This window comes from Salvelinus sp. IW2-2015, linkage group LG2, assembly GCF_002910315.2.
Source record: "Salvelinus sp. IW2-2015 linkage group LG2, ASM291031v2, whole genome shotgun sequence".
NCBI classification, from domain to species: Eukaryota; Metazoa; Chordata; class Actinopteri; order Salmoniformes; family Salmonidae; genus Salvelinus; species Salvelinus sp. IW2-2015.
The window spans coordinates 10,364,816-10,378,316 of record NC_036839.1 but is presented as its reverse complement, the minus strand read 5'-3'; the positions used below and the strand labels follow the sequence as shown (position 1 = coordinate 10,378,316).

Below are 13,501 nucleotides of genomic sequence, written 5' to 3'. Positions count from 1 at the left end.
TAAAGTATGCTAATGTATGGTGTGAAGGCATTTGGGCAGTGTTCAAAGCACTTAAGTAAAAATACTTTATATATGTATTTTTGGGTGTATCTGTACATTACTTTATTATTTATCTTTTTGGCAACTTTTACTTTTACTTCACTACATTCCAAAAGAAAATAATGTACTTTTTACTCCATCCATTTTCCCAGACACCCAAAAGTACTCGTTACATTTTGACAGGAAAATTGTGGAATTCACACACATTCCTACTGCATCTGTAACGCTCGTCTTCCTCGCCTTCTGAGGAGGAGGAGTAGGAAGGATCGGAGGACCAATGTGCAGTGGTAAGTTTCCATATTTTAATAAAGCAAACTGAACACTGAACAAAACAACAAAGTGAACGAACGAAAACGAAACAGTCCCGTATGGTAAGACACAGGAACAATCACCCACAACCCACAATGACAAATAGGCTACCTAAATATGGCTCCCAATCAGAGACAACGACTGACACCTGCCTCTGAATGAGAACCATATCAGGCCAAACACATAGAAACAGACAAACTAGACATACAACATAGAATGCCCACTCACATCACACCCTGACCAAACAAAACATAGAAACATACAAAGCAAACTATGGTCAGAGCGTGACAGCATCTCATCTGGCAGACTCACTAAACACAAAGGCTTTGTTTGTAAATTATTTCTGAGTGTTGGATTGTGCCCATGGCTATCCGTCAATAAAAAAAAATTGAGAAAAAAATTGTGCCGTCTGGTTTAATATAAAGAATTAGAAATGATTTACTCAAGTATGACAATTTAGTACTTTGTAGAGTGGTATTTTGTTCCACCACTGGATGTGGCTAGGGGTTATAGCATTTATTTCACATGACCCATCAATTTAGACAAGTGTGTCTGGGTAAGCATCTAATATTTAAAAAATATTTTAATCTGGATACTTTCTGTTTACCTGGATTTTATTCCTTATTTTAGGCTACTACCACTTTTAGTCTTAATCTTTACTACACTACTCACTGTTTAGCACATGACCTCATGTGAATCCTTAAAGAGATGGGTGGGGCTGGTTTAAGACGGTGTGAACAATGCTGAATGGGTGTAGACAAAGGAGAGCTCTCCAGTAGGTAACAAAACATTCAAAGGCCATTTTCTCAGTGTATCAACTTTCAAAGCAGAATGACTTTCCCATTGTTCCTCAAAAATGCTGTGTATGATACACCATTTTATAGCTCTGAGTCTCTACTTTTATCCAATGTAAAAAAAAAAGCTAAAGCAGTTCTCATGGTAACCAAACAAACAGACTTGCTAGTTTAGCTAACCAAACCATCTGTCCTCGTTTTCCATCATGAAAATGGAATTCAACGATGCCAATTATGTTTCAAATCGACTTTTGCTTTCAAAGGCCTCTCAAACATAGAACATGCAAGAAGGAACTATGGCAATTGAATTTTACCATGCAAAAATACTGTGCTTTATAGGGAAATAATGCACGCTCTAGAATACCCTTCAAGCTAAACAGAAACAATTATTCCACAATGCCATGGAATATGTAGGTATACGCCTTATACCCACTTATTTTTCAGTGAGTATGCATATACTCACGGCTTAATCCCCACGATGTGTATCAAAGTAGTGGAGGTATATGCCATATCAATGAATAAGGCTGATGGAACAGATCAGAATGTTTAGCTTAAAATGTTGTCAAACTATTATTTCTTCACATTTTAGGCACACGGTGGTAGATCTATGAGCGAATGTTCCAAAACGCAATGAATGGAAATCACCTTTCTAAAATGCGCAGCGCACATGTGACTGGTTTCATGGACAGAGATGGAAATATCTGTTCGAAATGTAGAAAGAGAGGAGATCTAAAGATGCAACAACTATCATGGGTTGCCAATATAACTAGGATAATGCCTTTGGCTGCAGGACAATGAAAGAACGAAAACTAATAGAACAGGAGAAAGCATATGAAGAAGTCAATATAGAATAACTGCCTCCACGTTTCTATGGTGGGATTTTGGCTATAGGGTACTTTGACGCGAGGTAAGACATGCCTCCTGATATGAAGTAAAACGTCCAGGTTTCAAACAATTAAGTAACAGGAGAAATATAGCGATGCTAATGATGGGCCTAACCGTACTCTGGTAGACGGAAAGGCTTTCCCAATAACCTTCTCAATGAAATGTTAGCTAGTTCCAAAGTAGCCTATGCTTACCTGGCAGAATGATGTCATGCTTATTTGCATCAATCCAGTGGTCTTTTGTTTTGCATGTGCTACAGAAATACCACTATCCAAACAACAGTGCTAGGTGCCTGTGCACTTGAACTAAAGGGTAACTACACAAAAAAAATCTAAATTTCTTAGATTTTCCCCCCAGACCTCAAAAGTGGTCTTGTGATGTGGTGTAAGCATTGTTATGGACTTACAATATCAAATGCTGTTATTTTTCTATTAAAAAAGTGTGACTTTGAGAGCAAAAACATGAAGAAAATGGGGAAAATCAGAAACCTGTGAATTTCTGACTCAGTTGACAGACTCATTTATCTGTTTCAATAGTAGACCTACAATTAGCCTATTTGCACTTGCAATTAGCCTACTTGCACAGTACAGCTTGGGTTGGCCTGACTGTGAAAGACCAATATGGGGTTTATAATGTTAGGTCATTTATAGTGTATGTCACTGCTTCTCATACAACTTTTCTTTCGCCATGTCGGCCGTTTGGGAAATAGTATAGTATACCCACTTCTCAGGCACCATTACACCACTACACACAGAGAGACAAAATGCCAAAATTGTGTGCAGGTCCCAGACCACATACAATCGTTCGGAAGAGAAAAAGTTAATTAGAAAACGCTTCGTAATCAGCAGGTATACACTAACAGTAAAATATTTACTTTACAGCCCTTCCCAACAATGCAGAGACAAAAACGATAAACAATAGACAAATTGAAAAATAGTAACACAAGGAATAAATACATGAGTAAAGATAATTTCGCTATATACAGTGCATTCGGAAAGTATTCATACCCCTTGACTTTTTCCACATTTTGTTACGTTACAGCCTTATACTAAAATTGATTAAATCAATTTTTTCCCTCATCAATCTACACACATTACCCCATAATGATTTCTTGCAAAAAACTAACAGAAATACCTTATTTACATAAGTATTCAGACCCTTTGCTTTGAGACTCGACAGTGAACTCAGCTGTATCCTGTTTCCATTGATCATCGTTGAGATGTTTCTACAACTTGATTGGAATCCACCTGTCATTTATTCAATTGATTGGACATGATTTGGAAAGGCACACACCTGTCTATATAAGGTCCCACAGCTGACAGTGCATGTCAGAGCAAAAACCAAGCCATGAGGTCAAAGGAACTGTCCATAGACCTCTCAGACAGGATTGTGTCGAGGCATACATCTGGGGAAGTGTACTGAAACATTTCTGCAGCATTGAAGCTCCCCAAGAACACAGTAGCCTCCATCATTCTTAAATGGAAGACGTTTAGAACCACAAAGACTCTTCCTAGAGCTGGCAGCCCGGCCAAACGGAGCAATGGGGGAGAAGGGCCTTGGTCAGGGAGGTGACCAAGAACCCGATGGTCACTCTGACAGAGCTTCAGAGTTCCTCTGTGGAAATGGGAGAACCTTCCAGAAGGACAGCCATCTCAGCAGCACTCCACCAATCAGGCCTTTATGGTAGTGTCCAGATGGAAGCCATTCCTCAGTAAAAGGCACATGACAGCCCGCTTGGAGTTTGCCAAAAGGCCCCTAAAGACTCTCAGACCATGAGAAAAAAGATTCTCTGGTTTGATGAAGCCAAGATTGAACTCTTTGGCCTGAATGCCAAGCATCAAGTCTGGAGGAAACCTGGCACCATCTCTACGGTGAAGCATGGTGGTGGCAGCATCATACTGTGGGGATGTGTTTCAGTGGCAGGGACTGGGAGACTAGTCAGGTTTGAGGGAAAGATGAACGGAGCAATGTACAGAGATCCTTGATGAAAATCTGCTCCAGAGTGCTCAGGACCTCAGACTGGGGTGAAGGATCACCTTCCAACAGGACAACGACCCTAAGCACACAGCCAAGACAATGCAGAAGTGGCTTCAGGACAAGTCTCTGAATGTTCTTGAGTGGCCCAGCCAAAGCACGGACTTGAACCTGAACATCTCTGGAGAGACCTGAAAATATCTGTGCAGCGACGCTCTTCGTCCAACCCGACAGAGCTTGAGAGAATCTGAAGAGAAGAATGGGAGAAACTCCCCAAATACAGGTGTGCCAAGCTTGTAGCGTCATACCCAATAACAATTTAGGCTGTAATCACTGCCAAAGGTGCATCTACAAAGTACTGAGTAAAGGGTCTGATCACTTACGTAAATGTAATATTTCAGTAAAAATATATATATATATATATTTTAGAATAAGTGGGAGCCACATTCTCACATTTGGGCTCATCAGACCAAAGGACAGATTTCCACCGGTCTAATGTCCATCGTTCATGTTTCTCGTGCAAACCTGTCATCAAGGCAAAGGGTGGCTACTACTTATATTTTGATTTGTTTAACAGTTTTTTTGGTTACTACATGATTCCATATTTGTTATTTCATAGTTGTTCTGTCTTCATTATTATTCTACAATGTAGAACATAGTAAAACTATTGAAAAACCTTTGAATGAGTAGGTGTGTTCGAACAGACTGGTGCAGACTGTTACTGTATATTAACAGATACATAGATATAGAAATACACTGCACTTTTCCCCACTTTCGTCAAGTGTATTCAGCTACTGTGAACAACTTCAAACACTCACTCAGTAATTTCCCAACCAATTTGACATGTGTTGGTATCCCATCTGGTTTTTCAAGATCAATATGAGTGTTGAGGCTGTTTGTTTGCAGCCAGCATCTCATTAGCGCTCGTCTTCATCCATTTGCTGTTATCTCACCTCAAGTCTGTACACGTCTGTACAGCACAAATGATCACATTCTAAAAACAGCACATAGTCTGTGGCTGGCTAAAACCAACATAACACTTGCCAAATGAGGGATTGTGTAACAGCTAACACGTTTTAATGTGCGTCCAATAGCAGCGTGTGTCTGAAGCAATAATTCAAGTCTCTCGAGGGAAAGAGGGAAGGGAACAATTTTTACCAGGCAGCAGTCGCCGAGGCCTTCATTATACCAAGTAGAAGAAGAAGAACACAAACGAACTGCAGCATTCAGTCATTTTATAATGAGTATGGGGTGACACAGGTCACCTTATATGTGTTCTTCCCTCATTAAGAGGAAGAGGCTAGTCAGATACTGATTCCTGTGCAAAGATGAAGCCATTAGCTTTGGCTGGACAAAGTCTGCTCTTGTGCTGTGAGCTAGAGGTTTTTAATTGCTACGTTTCCAGACACATACAGCTCAACTTTTGCCAGGCATCCGTACCCTGTCACAACACTTGACAATGTGTCTGTCTGCACATTTAGTAGATATGCTACTTAGGCCTAACTGGATAACTTAGTGTCCATGTGTATTGAGTCACTATGTTAACCTGTTGTGTTCTTATTACTGTGCAATCATTCTTAGTACAGTGTAACAAGCAACGACATTTACACGGTACAAGAAGAGGTCAACAGTAAGCTGCTCATTACACAGTCGTAAGAAGACGGTGAAGTGTTACCCTCCTCTGTTCTATTGCTTTTTGTCCAATTCAGACCGTGTTAGGCTATTCTGAAAATCATTAGCATTAAAACAGCTACTTGTTTCCATGTGGATTCACTCTTGCCGCACAGACGTCAGAATCAAAGCAAGTAAATTACACAGCTAGCATTGACATATGGTGCAAGGCAGTCTGCTATTGCGCGGCTATTTATGGCTGCTCCCGGCTAGGTCAGTCAGTCACAAGGGACCCTTCGAAAATGCTGTCTGAACAATCCCTTTAATTGTGAGCAATGCCTTTAACCCACACATTCACACGCAATTAGTTTTACATTTTCAGTTTCCTACTGCATGTGTCACTCAAAAGTACTTAGAGGATTTGGGTTAGAGGTTGATCTTGAGTCTCTTCACAGTTCACACACTGGAAGGCTGTTGAGTTATGCAACATTGTACACTAAACTGGGGGGGAAAATGCAGATTCATTCTTGTCTCAAGATTATCCTAGAAGGGGGGTCGGGGATCTGTAATGCACATTGCAAAGAGTACAGAAAAAAACATTCCCTAGTTGTGATCGCACATATAGAAGGATGATATCAGGTTTTCTATTCCATTTCAAGTGAATGGTATTTAAGATTCCCATCATCGCCAAATCTTGTGTAAAGAAATGTTATAGGCCTACTCTGCTACTCAAGATACTTTTTAGCCAATATACTGTCTCCCATCAGAGCTTAATGGAAGAAAGTTTGACATTCTTGTGTAACCCATTTCATAAAAATAGCCTGGGCAAGACCTGATAGGACGTCCAGGATTGATTTATTAACCTAATCAGAGAGACGTAGGGGACATGCATTTAGCGTGCACTTTGTATCAGCAGAGATGGCACTTGAGGTCATTTGCTGGGAAGAACAGCCAATCACTTGACAAGATCTTCTCTCATTTCCCTTCCCATCTTACTCCATAATCCTTCTGATCAGGGATACTGCATGGGCCATGCTTCTGATTTGATATTAGGTTGGTTGATTAGGCACCCTATTTCTCACCAATGCTGTTTTCCTCTATTTGAAATACTATACAACCTTGTTTCATTGTGACTATGTTGATTTCCAAACGCAGCTCAAGGTTTATCAGCAATCCTCTGTCCACGAAAGAAATGGGTTGTGATTGGCTCTCAGCAAAGATAGCGTTTTAACTCGATCTGGGAACATGGCCTCCGTCCCAAATGGCCCACTCTTCCTCATATGGTGCACTACTTTTGACCAGAGCTCTGCCAATTGCGATGCACAGTTGGCCACTCCGTACTGAAACAATAATAGGCCATCATACATTCTTCTGTCATGTAACATGAGAGCGTGTAGTGGCTAATCTAAAATACCTGAGTGATTCCATCACAGCTGGGTCAAATGGACAGAGCCACTGAGGCACACAATAAACTGTCAACATCTTGTGGTGATCAAACGATATTACATCTGTCCAAGATCTGAGATGATTGTCTTCCATACAGTAGATCAGCTTTTCTTTAACCGTATATATAGTGTCTCATTATTATAAAGGGTTGTGGGTCAGAGTTAATACATACTGGCAAACCATTTCACTCATATAAGATACTGTATTGCAAGACATAAACACCCCTGAATGAGTAACTACACAAATGGAATTCATACTTTATTTTACAGTATTTTTGTAGGCATCCTTTTCATAAACACAGGAAACAGCTAGTCCTATATGGATGTTTTCATTGTCTAGAATAGCGGCACAACAGGGCTTGTTGCTAATGCACCAGCTCCTGGTGATTGAACATTGTTTACCACACAATTACTGTGGTTAGCAGAAGGGTTCCTCCTTCTAATCACTGACTTACTGTCTAAATGGCTATTACCATATAGAAGTCGTTTTTTACCATCACTTCCCTTAAACATGTCAATATCCAGATTGCACCAGGGATTGCACAACCACCGTCCACGTCAGTGGCTTCTGCAGCAGTCACTGCAGATTGTCTAGGGTGCGCGTCCAAAATGGAACCCTATTCCCTATATAGTGCACTACTGTTGACCAGAGAGGTGCATCAAAAAATAGGGCACCATCTAGGGAATAGGATGCCATTTGGGTCGCTGTCCAGATCTTTACATTTGAGATGTACTACTACAAGACAGACACCTCTCCCGTGGCAATGGATCAGTCTCCCCAGTCTCCCACACAGTCTTGCCTCAAACCATCTCTAATTAAAGCTATGTTTCATTCTGGGCACAGTGGAAGTGCAGGTCCCCACAACAATTAAGGGCAGGCTTACTCCTCTGGACCTCTGATCCTGTGTGAGAAGAAAGGGGCCATCCAGGGTGCTGATTATCCCTCCTCTCTCCCCATTATTGGATTCACTTCTCCGACTGAATAAAATCCCATATATCGAGCGCACTAGCAGGGAGAGAGAGGCTGGCAGACACACACGATCATGTACATATCAGACACGAGGAGAAAGAGAGGACAAACACAGTATAGGACCGTGGCCTTCCTCCCTTGCATTTAATCGTGAGGGTGTTGATGTTGGGAAGGAGATGAGATGAATCGTGTGAATAGCGGAACACATTTAGGGGACGGTGAATGTAGTAGTCAAGTGCTGTAGTAGCTAATGCACTGCCGTTTCTTCAGGATACTGGATGTGAAACGTCTCTATAATCACGACCGAGGACGCTGGTGTATAATGGCCCATAAATCATGTGAGTGTTGGGGCTTTTCAAAGCAGGCGTGTCGGAATTGCAATCCCTTTTTTGTGTTACAGTAAGTCCCTGCTGCTACAGGAGACGAACACAGACGTGAAAGCGTTAAATCCCCGGCTGTCTCCATGGTGAGGGGCACTAATCATGCAGTACCTCTTAGCGCCACAGCGAGCCCAGTCAGATAAGGCTTCCATTATGCTCTTATTTTAGACCATCTCATCCCTGTAATAGACTGGCAGCCCTGTGTGGCTGTCTTATTTACCCCCATGTGTCCTCATTTGTCTGTCCAGGCCCCGCAGCAGCCCGCAGGTGTGAGCCAGGCTGATTGATGCTGGCTTAGGGTGCCTGCCTCCCTGCCTGCCTCGGAGTGCCTTGCTGCCTGCCTCGGAGTGCCTTGCTGCCTGCCGCTGTGCAGAGGTGCTGAAGTGTTGCTCAGCCAAACTCAGATTGGGCCCCATGAGGAGTCATTAATTACACTGGAGTGGTTGCCTTGGAGAGGTTTACAAATATTTATTCTAAAAACCCTCCCATTCTCTGATGTGGGTGGGGAAAAGGGAAATATACAGTAAAGCAATTAAGTTATGCCATTACATGTAATATTATGCAAATACGCTTTGAGACAGTTATCCAGCAATGTAAGGCCTCTATAAACCAAATTAGTGCGAAATCGTTTGTCGTCAAGACCTCAACCTTAGACCGAGTCTTATTGGAAGCCATTTTCAACTGAGATTCAATCTGATCGCGCTTTGTCGACAACGCGCCATTTAAAAGGTAGTTTCAGATTGAGCCGACATATTTAGATTTACATTTGAGTCATTTATCAGACACTCTTATCCATAGCGACTTACAATTAGTGCATTCATCTTAAGATAGCCGGGTGAGACAACCACATATAAACAGTCATAGCAAGTACATTTTCCCGCAATAAAGTAGTTACTATCAAAGTCAGTGCTAGAAGGAAAGGAAAATACATACATCTTTTTTATATGCAGCATTTACCGTGAATGTGGTCTCCGTGAAAGCGGGAACATTGCCTTTAAAAGACACATTGTCGGCAAAGGGCAATCAGATTGAATCCCGGCCCCAGTTTATACTGGACCTTCTCCATAGGCTAACCCTAGACCTGACCTAGCAACTATAATGAGCGTATTATTGAGCCATGGTTAAAGTGCCACCAGGCTCCTAGTAGATATTAAGGATGGGTCCCAAATGGCACCCTATTCCCTCTATAGAGCACTACTTTTGACCAGGGACCTAGAGCCCTATGGGCCCTGGTCAAAAGTAGTGCAGTATATAGAAAACAGGATGCCACTTGGGACGCATCCCTAGAGCTAAGGAGGAGATGGGAGACACGGTGGCCCTAAAAGCTTCAACAGAAACGTTTCATCAACAACAGATTTATTCGATTTGTCGTTCACAGTTTCATTGGTTCGTATCGTCCCCCAGTAATCAAACACATGTGGCAGATTCCATCAAGATACTTTTTTCATTTCTTCTTTTTGGGGGTTTTTACAAAAATGTACAAACAGGTAACACACATCAGCTTAGACCAATACATGTACAGCGTAACAGTTCAAAATTCAAACACAATCTATAGTACATTCCTATTGTAGTACCATGCATGTAAAGATAAGCTACGGGGTGAAGTGTCCCCTACTGTAGGTACAGATCTAGGATCAGCTTCCTCTTCCCCAATCCTAACCGTAACTATTAGTGGGGGATATGAGTCTAGGGGCAACTTCACCCTACACCTAAAGATAATCTAGGTGAAACTAAACGATAAATATATATGAACGTAAACAGAGTTCATTTCATGTGAGTCTGAATGCCAAACAAACAGTAGGCATAGATATGACAGTGTTCAAGCATTGAGATAGTTAGAATCTGTTTTAGTACAGTAATGTCCATTAGGTAGTTTGTGGGTTTTTGCTGATGAACCTCTAAAACACATTGCACATTTCATAAACCCCTAGAAAGCATGAACAGAGTTCCATTGATATTTCTGAACAGCCGCACAGCAATGGATTCAATTACATAACCAAGCCACGTTCTACATTTCAACGGGGCTTTCAAGTTTTACAGCGTCTTAGAAAAATAATTGGTTCTGTATGTACAGTTACTGTGACGATGAAAACATGTTGGTGGCATTATTTATTTACACTACCGGATGTCAGCTGGTCCGGTTTGACAATCCATTGAAAAACATAGTCGATACGTTTTCTAAAATGTTGACCATATCAAGACATTTTGTATTCGTCCCAAATGGTACCCTATTACCTATATAGAGCACTACTTTAGACCAGAGCCCTAGGAGACCTGCTCAAAAATAGTACAATAGGGTACGATTAAGGACGCATGTTTGACTGATGATCAAAATGGCACAGCAAAGTGGTAAAATATGATGAGTTTTGTTTAGTCTCATTATACTGTTGCCATTGTTCAAATTGATTGATTCACTAATGCTGAGATGTTTCGGAGAGCTTTAGACTTCACAATAGCTTGATTAAATAAACAAGAAACTTGATATTCAAACCGACATTGTAAATGCACTCACAACCTTTTTATGTCTACAGATCATTTTTGCTTTATGTTTAGATCGGGCAAATTATATGTTATAAAGAACCGTGCAAATGATGAGTAAACTATTATAATAAAAGTGATGGACATAAAGTATAAGTTGAATAAGGAAACCTTCAAGTAGACAAACGTATCCAAAATAAATGATACATTCATAATCCAATGTTTGGGGAGCGGACCGTGCTACAGTGCAGTAGAAACAATTTCAACAAATAACTGCATTCTGTGACAACTACTCCGGTTGACTTTGAGGCAAAGCTTGTCAAGATTTTTCCTTTCTCTACTTTACTTGACCAATTCAATAATTGACTATTCTCTTAAGGCATACCGTATCAATCCAAGTAACTTTGGCCTCAGATATACAATTGTGTTTTGAAACAGTGTTATGACATATCTATTTCCTGTAATACAAAGGGACAGTGCAAACCTTTATGCCATGAGCATTGAAGCAAAAAGCTTCCCGAAATTACATGTGTAATGCAAATTGGATAATGGTAAATTAGATTTGCCAGCTATATGCCTCCATGCATGAGTTCTGTATCACCTCTAATGTTTGGAGTTTTGTCAGCCTCTTGATATGTACCCATCAACAACAGCAACCCTTACCCTTCACCCTCAGACGTACATGTGGCTCCAACATAGATATGAATTGGGGGGTGTACAATGTCCGAACAGAATCATCTCTTTTCAGGGTTACACTTTAAACACACACTTATGTACAGAGCCAGAGTACATAGTCTGTGAGACCCCACAGACGCACAAATGGTGTCCTGCTATTGGTGCTGCTGCTGTACAAAAGTCGGATCTCTGAACACACACACGACCAGGATTGAGAGCCATCTGACATATACAGTACCGTCAGTGCGATAGTCACTCTGATTCCAGCTTCCTCCATATGTAAAAGTGTAAGTCACCGTCACTTCAGACCCGTTCATATGATTCAACCATACAGATATTTCTGGCTGAGAGTGTGCACGCCAGCCTCTTGCCAGCCACTGTGTGTAATACTGATTGAATGAGAGGATCAGAATCGCAGATAAAGCCCTTGCCGAGCCTCCGAAGCCCCATGAAAAAAAATGGGGGAAAAACACAGGCTGCTACCTGCCTGCTTCTTCCCCACCTTCGAGTGTTGAAGGAGGCAGGAGCGTGTGCATGATAAAAGATACCTGGTGGAGCGATGCAAAGGTAGTGGCCAGCGGAAGCAAAGTGGGCGGTGGTTCAGGTGGGGGCGAAACTGGCCAGGGCGGTGGTGAGTGAAGGTGGAGGTCCTGCTCCTGGTCAGATCAGAGCGTCAGTGTCATGTTGCGGAGGAACCACTGCTGGGAGCGGCTGCCTGTGCAGTCTCTCAGGGTGGGCACCATCTTGTCCTCCTCAGTAGGCATGTCCAGACACTGGTTACTGTTGACGTGCAGCAGGGTCAGCCGCTGGGGAGAGAGGCGCAGGCAGACAGGCAGAAACAGGCACACACACGCACAGACACGCACACACACACGGGTGAATGAGCATTACGCACTAAACACATGGGCACTGCAAAATGTGAGCCGAGATTCTGGCCTCTGCTCCACCTGCAGCCAGAGAGATGGTTTCTGGGTAGATTAGATTTACAGATGAGCACCACTTCAACATATTTTAAAATTGATGTTTTCCACCCACTCATACAGATTTTGCAGTATCTTCCCCAGCAGCTTGTATGTGGATTACATTTAATTTACAGAAACGTCATCATTGGGTATTGAAATGATGCTGACTTATGTTCGGCTAAATAAGTGTCAAACCTTTCAAAATAAATGTTGTGATAAAAAACGAATGCTCCTGAATGTACCCGAGGACTTCACCTCAGGAGGATTAGTTTGGTAGAAATCAATCTGAGTGCCGTCACAACGATGGCTGAATTTCCCATGTCGATACCTAAGCCCCAAAACGAATGGCAAGGAGAGGAGACATAAAAGCTCTTAATTAACCACTTATGGCCACTCTCTCTCAGAGGTAATGTACTTAGCCAGTTTATACCTCCGTTGGCGGTCGTTACTCTTGTCATAATGACCATACAGAGTGCAGATGGCAGAATCCAATTCTTACCGTTATGGCCGTGTTTCACTTCTTAAGGAAGGAAAATGCAATTCTCTTTCAAAGAGCCATGACATATATTGTTAAACGACATCAAAAAAGTATGTAGGTCTGTAGGGAGCAACAGCCCAACCAGTAGTGTAACCCGTCAGAACAGATTTCTCCATCATGAATCTCCAGCTCATTGTGTGTTGTGTTTTCTTCTTGTTATCACCATTTCAATTCAATCCAGGTCAATTTCTCTCATGAGATGACCTATTGGTAACAGAGAGGGATTCCCCCCATTTACACCTTGTGTTCTGGCCTGTAAGCCTGTGGCATATGAGGCTGATTCTTTTGTTCTTCTCACATACTCAATTTCACATGGACAGATTCTGTGAAAAGGGCTATTGATTAGAAAATCAATAGGTAGGCTACTGAGAGGAGATGGGAGGAAATGGTTGGGAATCAGACCGACTTGAATGGTGTCAGGTGCTGCAGGTGTGTGTGTGT

General features: G+C 41.9%; 1 protein-coding gene across 3 annotated transcripts in view; it reads right to left on the bottom strand.

Annotated features, from left to right (window-relative positions):
- Nucleotides 1-9,746: 9,746 nt before the first annotated feature.
- Nucleotides 9,747-13,501, bottom strand: part of LOC111974188 (polypeptide N-acetylgalactosaminyltransferase 13) — a 54,091-nt gene continuing 50,336 nt past the window's right edge. For 2 of the 3 annotated variants that reach the window (XM_024001830.2, XM_024001839.2), the window contains one exon: nucleotides 12,278-12,366. Coding sequence is in view for 1 of the 3 variants with exons in the window: in XM_024001848.2 (XP_023857616.1) it covers nucleotides 12,226-12,366 (141 nt within the window). In the remaining 2 variants the exon portion in view is untranslated. Of the gene's footprint in view, nucleotides 12,367-13,501 lie in introns of all 3 variants that reach the window. The other variant, XM_024001848.2, reaches the window with a different exon arrangement.